At 47.7% G+C, this 14,200-nt stretch overlaps 1 protein-coding gene across 1 annotated transcript in view; it reads left to right on the forward strand.

Moving 5' to 3' along the window:
• Nucleotides 1-1,458: 1,458 nt before the first annotated feature.
• LMOD1 (leiomodin 1 (smooth muscle)) overlaps nucleotides 1,459-14,200 on the forward strand; it is a 59,545-nt gene continuing 46,803 nt past the window's right edge. The window contains exon 1 of the mRNA XM_011990540.1: nucleotides 1,459-2,035. Within this exon, the coding sequence (XP_011845930.1) occupies nucleotides 1,775-2,035 (261 nt within the window). The 5' untranslated portion in view covers nucleotides 1,459-1,774. The remainder of the gene's footprint in view (nucleotides 2,036-14,200) is intronic.

Here is a 14,200-nt window from a genome sequence, read left to right on the forward strand (position 1 = left end):
TTGAGAGATGGGGGTCTCATTATGTTGCCCAGCCTGTTCTTGAACTCCTGGACTCAAGCAATCCTCCTACCTTGGCCTCCCAATGTGCTGGGATTACAGGCATGAGCCACTGCACCTGGCCTTATTTTGTATCTTTAGTTATATCTCTTGCTCTTAGAGCAATGCCTGAATAATAGGCACTCAATAAATCACTCAATAAATATATACTTATGGACTGACCAATAAACTGGCTATTGACTCTTAAAGTGACAACCCCCAGGTTTCCCTAAAGTCTTCTTCCACTTTTCCCATCAAGTCTGCCTGCCTTCCCTCTGTCCTTCAGTCCGTGCAGTGGGCACCATTCCCTTCTTCAGCCTTAACCTAAAGTTGGACTAGTGGACATTAAATGGCACAGCCAAGTTTTAGTCCCAGACGATCCCTGGCCTCAGCAAATGCTGATCAAGTGACTGTCTCTCTCTGGCTTAGGATGGAAAGACGCCAGGAAAGATCGAAGCATCTACCCTGATGGGTTACACCAGAGCTTCTAGAAGGGATTTTGTGGCAGGAGGGAGGGGGGCAGGGGATTGAATGTCTCTGTGACTTGTGCAGGGCAGCGTGATGGATGAGCAGTGGAAAGCCCTTCTATGAAACATGCCAGACCTGCTGCAATCGTATCTCTCCCGATGGCCCAGAATTCTGCTTCCCTGAAGACATACTAAATTGTGCTCTGGATTTATACGTGGGTGGTGACCTGCCTCTGTGCTCCCAAAGGAGGTCTGTCTGCAGATGCCCAGCAGAGGAAGAAACAGATGACAACAGGGGGAGGTTTGAACCCTCTTCCCAAGAGCCTTGGAACTTCATGGAAAGTGACAGCCCTTTAAGAGTTTCCCAACTTCTGCAGATCCTCCTCTCTTTCCCAAACAACCTGCCAGTTTTCAGTTTTGGTACACAGTGAGGATTTATTCTCTCTCTCTCTCTCTCTCTCTCTCTCTCTCTCTCTCTCTCTCTCTCTCTCTTAAGAAGTGGCCAAAGGAGCCTGGAGCCTCTGATGCTCAGCCTTCAGGTCCTCCTTGGCAGAACCTGGGTAGAAAGAAAATGGGTAGGCAGGGGGTTAGGAGTAACAGCTCCTCATCTTGAATCTAGCCTTTCCTGGAGCTGTATACACCTGGGAGTCCCCCAGCACATTACCAAATACTGTAGAAGGAAGTCCATGAAGCACACATTGACCACAGCGATATGTCCACATGGTGATGGAGTAGTAAAATACGCTCTTGAACGTGCCTGGGTCCAGCAGTTCACCGGCCCTCATGGCCTCATCCCTGCTTGTCTGGCTCTCCATGGCTGTGATCTGCTTCTGCCAGCCTATGCATTTTTGTATCTTTTTCTCATTGCATGGCCCCTTGTCTTTAAAAGGCTAAACTGCTCTGTACTAAATTTGGTCACGCAGCGCTCCAAGATTCCCTGGAATGTCCTCAAGTTTCAAACAGCTCTGACAGCGAGATAGGACCGCCCCCAGCTTAGGGATTGGCTTCTCCTCTCTGGGCCCGGCAGTTGTTGGGTCTTATTGGCTGCTGATTAGTCCAGCCGGGGTCCACTAGCCCTGGGCTGCAGGGAGGCTGCTGCTTCCAGTGAATACTTTAGCACCTGTAGCACAGAAGGGCCAAGGAGCTGCAGTCCTCGACCAGCGGAGGTTTGCTCCTCAGCCCACTCCCTGCATCCAGATCAGCTCACCCCCTCCCTTCCCTGCCCACCAGGACTCTGATAGCCCCTGGCAGCCACAGCCCATTTTGCCAAGATGTCTAGGGTAGCCAAATATCGCCGGCAGGTGAGTGAAGACCCCGACATCGACAGCCTGCTGGAGACCCTGTCTCCTGAGGAGATGGAGGAGTTGGAGAAGGAGCTGGACGTGGTGGACCCTGATGGGAGTGTTCCCGTGGGGCTGCGGCAGAGAAACCAGACAGAGAAACAGTCCACGGGTGTGTACAACCGGGAAGCCATGCTCAACTTCTGTGAAAAGGAGACCAAGAAACTTATGCAGAGGGAGATGTCCATGGATGTGAGTGAGCACAGCCCTGGAGGGGAGGAGGGAGACAGGGGAGGGCTGGAGACCCTGGCTTCATGATTAGGATGCTTCCTTCCTTAGAAGAAATGTTCTTGTTGGCAAAGGATTTTAAGGCTTCAGAACTGATGATTATCCACTGAACTAGCAGTACAAATCTCTTACTCCTAATTTCTGTTTCATAAGCAGAAGTTGGATATGTTGGAGGAACACAACATCCCACAAAATCAAATAGAGCTACTAGTAGAATGGGAGCTGGAAGGTGTCCTTGAAGAGTCCATTGTCAAGTTGACTCCATCCTGGTCCCACATTACCTTTGTTTTTCTCCACTCATTCCATCCTATTGTGAGGAGGCGTAAAAAGAGAGAGTGATACTTTATGTCTCCTGTCAGCCACCCAAAAAGACAAAGCTAAGCCTTTTTTTTGTGGGAGAAAAACTCATTTTCAAGTCCCCACCCCTATGGGCATCTCACGGCACATGGATCATTTCAGGAGGCTTGGGAGTAAATGAGTTTCCCAAAGCAAAGGGAGACAGGGACCAGGAAGGAGTCTGTGCCTGGGAAATGTGGCTTAGAGACCCGATAGCTTCAAATTTATTCCCAGGGAAGATGTTTTTTGTTGTGGTTAGTTGGTTTTTGGTTTTGTTTTGTTTTTGCACTCTCCAGAGAAGCCTCTGGAGGGAGCATGCTCTCTTTTTGGTAATTAACTCTTTTACCAGCTAAAGACGCCACTTTGCTGGGGGATGAAGATATTCATAGAGGAAGGAAAAGGGGTGATGGTTTTGGAAGCATCTGCTCACACCTACGATGGGCTTAAGCACAACTTGCTTTCTGTTTTCCTGAGTTGGCTGGAGGAATTTTTTTTTTTTTTTTTTGGTCACTTTTGCATTTATATGTGAGTTTTCCTTGGACAAACTAGCCTCCAATGGAGTATGACTTTGTGGGATCCCTTTGTCCATGGGAAAGAGTGTTGCATAGGAAAATTGTTCAAGTCTTTGTTCTAATTCTCTTACTCAGCCACATCTCTTGTACATTATCCGTTACATGTGAATTCTTGCAAGACAAAGATCAGTCTCAATTCTTGCTTTTTGTTTTACTTCTATGGAAACTGAGGCACAGAGCTTCAAATGACACGCACATTCTCACAGAGGAACTGAGAATGGGAACATTATCATCTAAAATGTGTGTGGCATGTGTGGCTGGGTATGAAATTGTGTTGACTGCTAGTCACAGAGCGTATTGGTGGACACAGCCCTGACTCCTTTACTGTAGCAATGGGAAAGAAGGGAGGAGGAGGGAAGGGGGTGAGGCAAAGAGGAGCTGGAACTCTGTCTCTGTCCCTGCCGCCCCTCTTCCACCACCTATGTTTAAGCCTTGGCCAAGAAGAGGGAGAAGGAGGGAGAAGGAGGGAGGAGGGAGAGAAGCCAGGAGGCTCAGGAATTTATTGTCCTGTATACACAGTGGTTGCCCCGGGTGCAGCTATGATGATGATGAATAAAACCAAAACATTTACAGAAAAAGTGGTAGCACTTACTGTGAGGGCCCCATACCTCAACACAGCTATCAGGAATCATACAGAAAGAAATGAAATGCAGCCAGAGGCTTTGGCACCCCTGGAAATCATTGGCTCTGCTCTTCCCTACTCCCAGTCACAGGCTCTGGGCCCATGACTACCATGTATCCATAGCTTCCGGTGCTCAGAAAGGTACTCCCTTGGCTGAAGTCAAACAAAGCAGTCTAATCACAAGCAGGAGTGTGAAGGATTCTCATGTTCCTGGAAATTTCACTATCATAGACTTTTTCTTCAGTCAGTTAATACCATGACAAGCGTCTCCTCCCCTGCCTCACCTCCCTCACCCCTGCCAGGCCCACACTTGGCTCTGTGGACAGAGCCCGAGTCAAGGAATAGAAGTGTGTGTTTGTGTGCACATCCTTGATGTAAGGAGATGCCTTTAGGTCCGGTTTTCCCTTGTGGGTGTAGGCTGTTCTGATCCCCTCACTCTTTCTCACCCTGTCCAAGGATGTACATTGGCATAATGGCTGGCTGGAGTTTAGGGTGCATGCTGAACCTGGGCAGAAGTCATCTCTATAAATCTGGGTGAGAATGAACCCTAGAAGGTGGCTTCTTTAGCACCATTAGCAAAATAGTGAGTGTGTGGCCAAGAACTTGGATTTAAGTATTAGAAAAACCTGGTTTGAGTAACAGTGTCTCTGTGTAAGTCACAAGTTACCTAATTTAAGTCTCAGTTTCATCACCTACAAAATACGGATAGTAGTACCCATCTCACAGGGTTGTGAATACTAAAAGGGGTACTGCGGTAGAGCACTTAGCACAGAGCTTGGCGTGTCATAAACACTCAATAAAGGCCAGCTACGAAATTATTATTTCATTTGAGTCAAGGAACCCAGAAACTGGTGAAGTGGGCCAAAAGCAAATCTCTACTCCTGCCCAGCTCCTCTCTTCCCTCAGTCTCCTGAGGACTGCACAAGCCTCACCTGTCAGTTTAATGAGTGGCCCAAGTAAACAAGCAACCCCTGGGTGCTCAGAGTGGGGACCACCAACACTACAGACACAGCACAGAGCTGGGGGCAGGTGGACTCCAGGCTGATGGCCTGGCTGCAGCCCTCACTGATGGTGGCCTTCACTCCATGTGAAGAACTGAAAGGTGGTTGAAACAGAGTAAAGCAAGATGAGCATTTACTAAGAACCTTCTACATGCTGAGCATGTTCACCTTTTCTTTAAACCTCACAGTTCTTGGGAGATGGGTATTTTTATTCCTATTTTTTCTTAGAGAGGTTGAATAACCTTCCCAAAGTCACACAGCTAATTAGTTGAGATCAGTGCTTCTTCCTCTCTGCCATACTAAGGTGCAAAAAAGACAGTAATGTCAGTCCCTGCCCTGAAAAAAATGTAATCTACTTAGATTCTGTTCGAAACACACACGTATAGAACCATCAGTGTTACAGAGTGGAGACCACAAATTCTTATATTGGCTGAAATGATAGTCTTCTGTCAAATGTTCACTTCCCCACCCCCACGAGTAGGAACATAATTATTAAAACTAAGTGTGGATTAGGGAAAGTAAATCCTGACTAGATACTGGATGCTGTTAAGGAATTTCTGTTAATTTCTGTTAATTTCTTTTAAGTGTGATAATGGTGTTGCAGATATACTTTGTAAAGGATTCTTCTCTTTTAGACATAAATACATAAATATTTATGGGAAAAATTTATTGGCTTTGGGAATTAGCCTTAAAATAATCTGGATGGGGGTATAGATAGAACAAGATTGGCCACCAGTTGACAATTGTTGAAGCTGGGTGATGGGTCTACATGGATGTTCATTATATTATTTTTTCTACTTTTGTATGTATGTTCGAAAATTTTCATAATAAAATTAAAAGAAAGAAAGAAAGAAACCAATAGTGGGAGGTCGGCCTTAAGACAGTCTTAAGGTCTGTCTTTTCCCTAGAAGGGGAGCCCCAAGATGCATACTCTGGCTATTGCACAAAGTGAGTCTAGGCTGCGGGAGGGCCCTTGGCCTGCTTCTCCTTCCAGGGGCTCCCTCCATGGGATGGGCTACTCCAGAGAGTATCCCTGATCCTCCTGATGGTTTAACTATCTTTTTCATGAATATTCCACCCATGCCTCTTCCAGGTCAACTCCTATTTGTCCTGCCTATCTCAGGCACCACTTCCTTCAGGTAGTCTTCCAGTCAGGCACCTGGTCTGAGCATTGCAATACCAGTCTGTACCAAAGCCCTTGGGACATCACTTTTGTATCTTGTGTGACTTGGAGGGCAAAATGCAAATTCAGGGCCCAGCACACAGCAAGCCTTCAGCCTCTGTTTTGAGTGAATGTTAGCAGGGGATTGGGGAGGGTAGAGGTGGGACTTGGAAGAATTGACCCTAGCTTCTCTCCCTCCCTTTAAAGGGCCAGACCTGTCAGCCAGTGTAGCTCCACCTGATCATCCGGGAACTCTCCTTCAGCCCAGGTAGAAGACAAAGTCCCTGGGCAAGCGTATAGCCAACGGTTCAGTGAACCTCTTGTCCTTGCCTCAGGTTTCAGGAACCGGATCCCAACCGGTCAACTTGTGTGTCCTCTTTCCTTCCCAAGTGGGAAAGAAAATCTCCAGCCTGCCTCCCCCTCCCTTCTCCCTGGTGTTACCAGGGGCTGGGGATTAGCGCCTGTACCCAGCCAGGGGCAGGGGCAGCTGAGCTGGCGGGGGTGGAGGAAAGCTCTCCCTAGAGGTAAACTTGAGAAGCAAACCCGAAGCACCCCACTAATAGCGGCTGCTGGGCCTGAGCCCTCCTGATCTTCCCCTCCCACTGCCTGCACAGCCTCTGCAGCCCCCTCCCCCATCGGTTCTAGTTCACAGTTCAGTGTCCAGGGTATCTCTCTACAGGGCTGGGAAGGCCCGAGGCTGGCAGCCTAAACCTCAGAATGCCCTTTGCAGAGGGCTAGGACTTATCAGGAGAGCACTGAGCAGCACGGCTCAACGCTTAAGGAGATTAACCCCAACTGGTACACACCCAAAATAGCCCTGGAGGCTAGGGTGGAGAGGGCAGAAGAGGTGATGGGGGCCTGTTGACCCAGGGAGGGAAAAGCAGGCACTGGAGAGGGCTAGACTCTGTTAAAATCTCTCCCTGAAACTTGAAACTGCCTCCATCCAGAGTTTGAAAAAGCAACTGATTGTTTCTTAAACTAGGTGGTACAATCCACAGGTGTTTGTTTTAAATATTGTTCTTACTCATACGTTTTCTTCTGTATGTATATAATATTTAAATAATTTTGAGGGCAGGTGTGGTGGCTAATGCCTGTAATCTCAGCACTTTGAGAGGCTGAGACAGGAGGATCACTTGAGCTTAGGAGCTTGAGACCAGCCTGGGCAACATAGCAAGACCCCATCTCTAAAAAGTTAAAAATTAAATTAAAAAAAAAAAATGTTACCAGCCTAGCCAACATGGTGAAACCCCATCTCTACTAATAATACAAAAAAAATGGCTGGGCATGGTGGCTCACACCTGTAATCCCAGCACTTTGGGAGACTGAAGCAAGCAGATCACCTGAGGCTGGGAGTTCAAGACCAGCCTGACCAACATGGAGAAACTATTCTACTAAAAATACAAAATTAGCCAGGCATGGCGGCGCATGTCTGTAATCCCAGCTACTCAGGAGGCTGAGGTAGGAGAATCGCTTGAACCCGGGAGATGGAGGTTACAGTGAGCTGAGATCGCACCATTGCACTCCAGCCTGGGCAACAAGAGCAAAACTCCGTCTCAAAAAAAAAAAAAAAAAAAAAAACCAAGCGTGGTGGAGCATGCCTGTAGTCCAGCTACTTGGGAGGTTGAGGCAGGAGGCTGAGGCAGGAGAATCACTTGAACCCGGGAGGCAGAGGTTGCAGTGAGCTGAGATTGAGCCACTGCTTTCCAGCCTGGCTGACAGGGTCAAAAAAAAAAATCCATCCCAAAAAAAAAGAATTTTGAGCAAGTGAGGCATTAGTGCCTGCTCTCCCCTCAGTGCTGCCCTCTGGGTGCCTGCCTTCTCCTTACTGGGACAGTAGGTATAAGAGCTTGGCTGGGCTGGGTGCGATGGCTCACGTCTGTAATCCCAGTGCTTTGGGAGGCCGAGGCGGGCAGATCAAGAGATCAAGTGATCGAGACCAGCCTGGCCAACATGGTAAAACCCTGTCTCTACTAAAAATACAAAAATTAGCTGGATGTGTTGGCACATGCCTGTAGTCCCAGCTACTCAGGAGGCTGAGGCAGAGGAATCCCTTGAACCCAGGAGGTGGAGGTTGCAGTGAGCCAAGATCGTGCCACTGTACTCCAGCCTAGCAACAGAGCAAGACTCTGTGTCAAAAAAAAAAAAAAAAAAAAAGAGCTCGGGTGGATGGAAACTGCAAGAGGGAGGCAGGACAGATAGACAGGACCAAGGAGCACTTGTAAAATAAGATGACTCACCAGTGAGAGCGGGATATAGATGGTTAAGAGGTGGGGTCTGCGTCCCACTAACCAAGTGGAGGTTGCTCCTAGCATCAGAGAAGGCTGTTGGCTTCAGGGATTCCGGGAGCTTCGCGGTCCCCAGGCTGGGACAAGAACGTGAGGTCAAAGCCCTGGTCTTATCTGTCTATCCTCCTTCAGTCTCTCTTTCTCCCCTCCAGGAGACTTTAGAGTATCCTTGTCAGACCGTGTCAGCATATCTACAGCTGGTCCCCCAGTGTGCAGAGCCTGCATGAATGTCACCGAGAGATAGGCAGTCTATACACATGTGTATAAACACACACACACACACACACACACACACACACACATATACATAGCAGGAACAGAGGAACAACACACAGCACCATGCATGGGGGACAGGAGAGGCGACGCTGATTTTTACATGCCTGCCAAGTTGGATAAACAGGAATATCCTGAGCCATAGAATGCAGGCCTTTCCAGATCAAGCCCTTCCTTATTTATTGGACCACTTTTGTATAACCAGCAAAAGAGCAGTGGTCTCCATTCGGTTCATCAGTTCCCCCAACGGCTTGTTAGTGTTTGGGTGGTATGGTGAGACAGAAAGTCCATGGGTGTCTGGAATCAGATAGGTCCAGGTTTGAATTCTGCTCCTGCCCCTTACTGATCCAGTGACCTGGAATACGTTACCCAAGGAAGATAGAACATTAACTTGATTGAGTGCCTTCTGGTGCCAAAGGCTTTATCAATGCTCTCTCATTAACGTAGCTTCTTGAGGCCCAATTACTTTACCTGTCAAGTGGGGATGATACAATCACCCTTGAAGGGTTATAGTGAAGATTAAATAGGATGAGGCATTGAAAGTGTTTGGCACATCATGAGAGACCTTCATTCCTCACTCTTCAGAGTTTGTACCCATGTATCTGCTAAATCGACATTATTTTATCTCTCATAAAGTTAAAAAAAAACCCAAAAAACCAGTGAGAGTGAAGGAATGACAAAGAGAGAGGGGAAGGGGAGGAAGGAAAGCAGGGAGGCAGAGCTTATGTAATTACTCGCTGCCTGGCCCCAGCCGCCTGATTTCTATGAGCCTCTGCCGAATTTATTTGATATCCCAGGCTCAGGGGCCCAAACTGAGTTTCTGGGTTGGAAAAAGGCAGAGTGAAAGGAGATTAGGAGAAGCTTTTGAGGTGGATTCTCCTTGTCTGCAGGCTTCCACCCCAGCACAAGCTCAGAAAAGCCAAGCTGCTTTGGGAGAACTTGGTTTCAGCTGTCCCTGGGGCCCACTGCAGAAAGGACAAGCCGGGTTGTCGGGATGCTGTTTACAAACAGCTAGGAATAGAAGCACCTCCTGTTCCCACACCCCTCCACCACCCTCTCCTGGACGGCCCTCAGGCTCCTTCCGATTGTTACTTCACTCGGCCTTCCTTCCAGATCAAGCCAGCAGGGCTGGCAGGACCCCTGCCCCCGAGCCTGTCAAGTGAAAGGTGCTGCATCCTCGGGCAGAAATTCCCAGCTAAGCTCTGAGTGCAGAATATATGAGTCTAGTGGTTAGAATACTCTCCTCGGGCCAGCTAGACCTGGGTGCAGATCCTGCTCTGCTGGTTGCTGGCTGTATGACCCAAACAAGGGACTTCACCTCTTGGAGCCTGAGTTTCTTCCCCTATAAAACGGAAATTACGGTCGGGCGCGGTGTCTCATGCCTGTAATCCCAGCACTTTGGGAGGCCGAGGCAGCCGGATCACCTGAGGTTGGGAGTTCAAGATCAGCCTGACCACCATGGAGAAACCCCATCTCTACTAAAAATACAAAATTAGCCAGGCGTGGTGGCACGCACCTGTAATCCCAGCTACTTGGGAGGCTGAGGCAGGAGAATCTCTTGAACCCGGGAGGGAGAGGCTGTGGTGAGATTAGACGGCGCCACTGCACTCCAGCCTGGGTGACAAGAGCAAAACTCTGTTTCAAAAAAAAAAAAAAAAAAAAGGAAATTACAATGGTTTTTCATAGGATGAGGTTTCAGCAAAATAATCCACATAAAGCACTAAGCAGAGTGCTGGCTTGGAAACCTAGTAGTAAAGGCCCATGAACATTAGTTTCCTCCCTTCCCTTCACTCCTATCTGCCCCTCCCGTTCCCATTCTCTTCATTCTTTTTATACACAGAATTCATGAATCATGCTTTATGTTTACAAGGAGGGAGGAGGACTCCATTAAATCATTATTTCGCCAGCTCTTTAATGAGTTCCTATTATGTACTTTCTAAACACCAGGATAGAGTAGTGAACAAGATAAACAAGGTTCTTGCCCTCATAGAGGTTACATTCTGTTTGTTTGTTTTTGAGACAGGGTGTCACTCTGTTCCCCAGCATGGAGTGCAGTGGCATGATCTTGGCTCACTGCAGCTTCCATCTCCTGGGCTCCAGCGATCCTCTTGCCTCAGCCTCCTGAGTAGCTGGGACTACAGTTGTGCACCACCATGTCCAGATAATTTTTTTGTATTTTTAGTAGAGACAGGGTTTCACCATGTCGCCCAGGCTGGTGTCAAACTCCTGGGCTCAGATGATCTGCCCACCTTGATCTCCCAAAGTGCTGAGATTACGGGCATGAACCACTGTTTTGTTTTTGTTTTTGTGTGTTGTTTGTTTGTTTTGAGACACAGTCTTACTCTGTTGCCCAGGCTGGAGTGCAATGGTGCAATCTCAGCTCACTGCAGCTTCCACCTCCTGAGCTCAAGGGATCCTCTTGCCTCAGCCTCCCAAGTAGTTAGGACTACAGGTGTGTGCCGTCACGTCCAGATAATTTTTAAATTATTTGTAGATACTGGGGTCTCCCTGTGTTGCCAAGGCTAGTCTTGAACTCCTGGGTTCAAGTGATCCTCCTGTCTTGGCCTCCCAAAATGCTGGGATACAGGCATGAGCCACCCTACCTGGCCAAGGTTACATTCTAATGGGTGAGACAGACAATATATGTATTTCCGTATGCAGATCATATATAGCATGTGTACATATAACATATAACATATATCCTCTAAAAAGAGTAATGCCATTTAAGGGAAGAGTTTATGACCAACTATATCAGTGGGGGACCACTTCTGACAAAATAGTCAGGGTCTTCACCACCAAAAGAGGTGACATTTGAGCAGATTCTTTTTTTTTTTTTTTTGAGACGGAGTCTCACTCTGTTGCCCAGTCTGGAATGCAGTGGTGTGATCTTGGCTCACTGCAACCTCTGCCTCCCAGATTCAAGCAATTCTCCTGCCTCAGCCTCCTGAGTCGCTGCGATTACAGGTGCCTGCCACCACTCCCAGCTAATTTTTTTTTGTTGTTGTTGTATTTTTTAGTAGACACGGGGTTTCACCATGTTGGCCAGGCTGGTCTCGAACTCTTGACCTCAGGTGATCCACCTGCTTCAGCCTCCCAAAGTGTTGGAATTACAGGTGTGAGCCACTGCACCTGGCCCATTTGAGCAGATTCTAAATGGACCGAAGGAGCTAGCCTTGGGAAGATGTGGGGAAAAGCTTTCCAAGCAGAGGGAACATCAAAGACACAGGCCCTGGAGTGGGAGCAGGGTTAGGGTATCAGAGGAAAAGCCAGGCCCCATAACTAGAGCAAGAGGAGTAGGGAAGGAGGCTGAAGGAGACGAGGCCTTGGAAGTAAGCAGGGTTCCGATCACATGGGGCTTTTAGGGCAGCAGAGTTTGACTTTTTATTCTAAATGCATGAGAAGTCATTGGAGTGCTTTGAGTAGGGGAGACATGTGATCTAACTTATGCCTTTAAAAGGCTCATTCTGCCAGCTTTCAGATAGACTATAGGAGGGCAAGAGTGCAGAAATGAGACCAGTTAGAAGGGTGTTTCTGTTGCTCAGGTGAGAGCTCAAAGATGGTTTGATGAGAAATGGAAACTGGCTGATGCATTGGGGGAAAGAGAAGAGTCGGGGTGATCAGTACTGCCTAAGCTATTGGGTGAATTTGATGTCCTTTTTTTTTTTTGAGACAAGGTCTGGAGTGCAATGGCATGATCTCGGCTCACTGCAACCTCCGCCTTCTGGGTTCAAGTGATTATCCTGCCTCAGCCTCCCGAGTAGCTGAGATTACAGGCGCCTACCACCACGCCCGGATAAGTTTTGTATTTTTAGTAGAGACAGGGTTTCGCCATGTTGGCCAGGCTGGTCTTGAACTCCCAACCTCAGGTGATCTGCCCACCTCGGCCTCCCAAAGTGCTGGGATTACAGGCATGAGCCACCGCACCTGGCCAATCTCAGGACTTTGGGAGGCCAAGGCAGGCAGATCACCTGAGGTCAGGAGTTCGAGACCATCCTGGCCAACATGGTGAAACCCTGTCTCTACTAAAAATATAAAAATTATCTGGGTGTGGTGGCGGGCACCTGTAATCCCAGGTACTCGGGAGGCTGAGGCAGGAGAATCGCTTGAACCCAGGAGGTGGAGGTTGCAGTGAGCTGAGATCATGCCACTGCACTCCAACCTGGGTGACAGAGCGAGACTGTCGGAAAAAATAATAAAATTTTTAAAAACCCGAAATGCTGGTATCACAGGCGTGAACCATCACGACCGGCCGAATTTGATGTCCTTTACTGCCATGGGAACCAGCAGGGAAGGAGTGGTTTTGGGAGGTGAAGAATTCTGATTTGAACAAGTTAAGTTTGTTGTGCTTAGTAGACCCCCCCAAGGGGAAATGTTGGGTTGACAGGGGTTGTGTAAGTCTGGGGCTCAGTGGGAAGAGGGGACAGGAGATTAAATTTGGGAGTCATCAGTCTGTGGATGATACTGAAAGCCATGAGCCTGGAAGAGATCACTTAGGGAATAAATGTGAGTGGAGGAGAGCAGAGGGCCGAGGCCCCAGCCCTTTGTTATACCCACATTTAGGTGTTGGCAGAAGAGAAGGAGCCAGTGAAGGGACTGAGAGGTAGGAGGACATTCAGAGTGATTTCACCAAATCAGGTGAGAAAGGACGTCCAGAAGGAGAGCGTGTACTCCACCGTATCCATTCTTGCTGAGAGGTTTAATAAGGTGAGACAGATAATCAATCCCAGTAACTGGTAAGATGGAAGCCATTGGAACCTTGGCAAGAATGATTTCACTGTGGTGAATAGTGGACTAAAAAGAGAGAATATGGATAAGGATTGGAGATGGAGCATCTAGACAAGTCTCTTTTTTCCTCAGTTTTGTTCTAATGGGAAGCAGAATAGTAGGGTGGCAGCTGAAGATAAATGTGAAATCAGGGAGGATATTTTTGAAAGACAGGGAATATTCTAGCATGGCTGATGGGGATAATTCAGTAGACAGGGAGACTTTTATAACACCAGGAAAGGGGGCAAAAAGGGGTGGAGTTCAGTTGAGGGGTCACGAGTCAGCAGCAGGTGGTCATGTCTTGTATTAGGAGAGAAGGCAGCAGAGATGGACCAAGATGCAGCCAGGTTGATAAGTGTGGTGATGGGAAGATGAGATTTGCCTCATACATGCAACGTGCTGCTCTGGAAGGACGGCACTGGCGGCCATAAGTTGATCTGAAGGGAGGAGAAACCAAGGAGACTGACAATAGTCAGAGGTCAAGCCTCAGGTCACAAGAAAAATGCTCAGTGCTCCCTGGATAAGGGCAGAGAAAACATGAAAGTACTTCCGGATATGAAATCTGGCATGAGAATAGTCAACAGACAACAGCCAGCTGCCAGAGCTGCTTGAAAATCCAGTAGATTTTCACCTCCAGTGCATCGATCTTCTGTCCCTAAAGCCACCCATGCCCAAGGAGAAGGAGGGAGCACACTGGTCCCTTTGCAGCATATGACTGACAGCTGGTGTGGTGGGACAAGCGCTGGACTTGCAAGCCAAACCAGGGGGACCTGGGGCTAATTCCCAAATTGACTGTTTATCAGCTGGGTGGCCTCAGACAAGCATTTAATATTTCTGAGCTTCACTTTATTTTATTTTATTCTTTAATGCCTTGTCTATATTTCATTTTAGTTGACAATAATGTTTTATAACATATTTTATTGGAATATAAAAGATTTACAGAAATGTGCACAAAACATAAGCATAGAGTTTCATGAATTATCACAAATGAACAAGAAATTGAATGTTGTCAGCACCACAGTACTGTCCCCAAACTTCCTCTCCAAAGATAGCCCCATCCTGATTTCTAATCCCCTAGGTTAGTCTTGCTTTTATATATATATATAAAATATAT

This window comes from Mandrillus leucophaeus, unplaced genomic scaffold (assembly GCF_000951045.1).
Source record: "Mandrillus leucophaeus isolate KB7577 unplaced genomic scaffold, Mleu.le_1.0 Scaffold38, whole genome shotgun sequence".
Lineage (NCBI taxonomy): Eukaryota > Metazoa > Chordata > Mammalia > Primates > Cercopithecidae > Mandrillus > Mandrillus leucophaeus.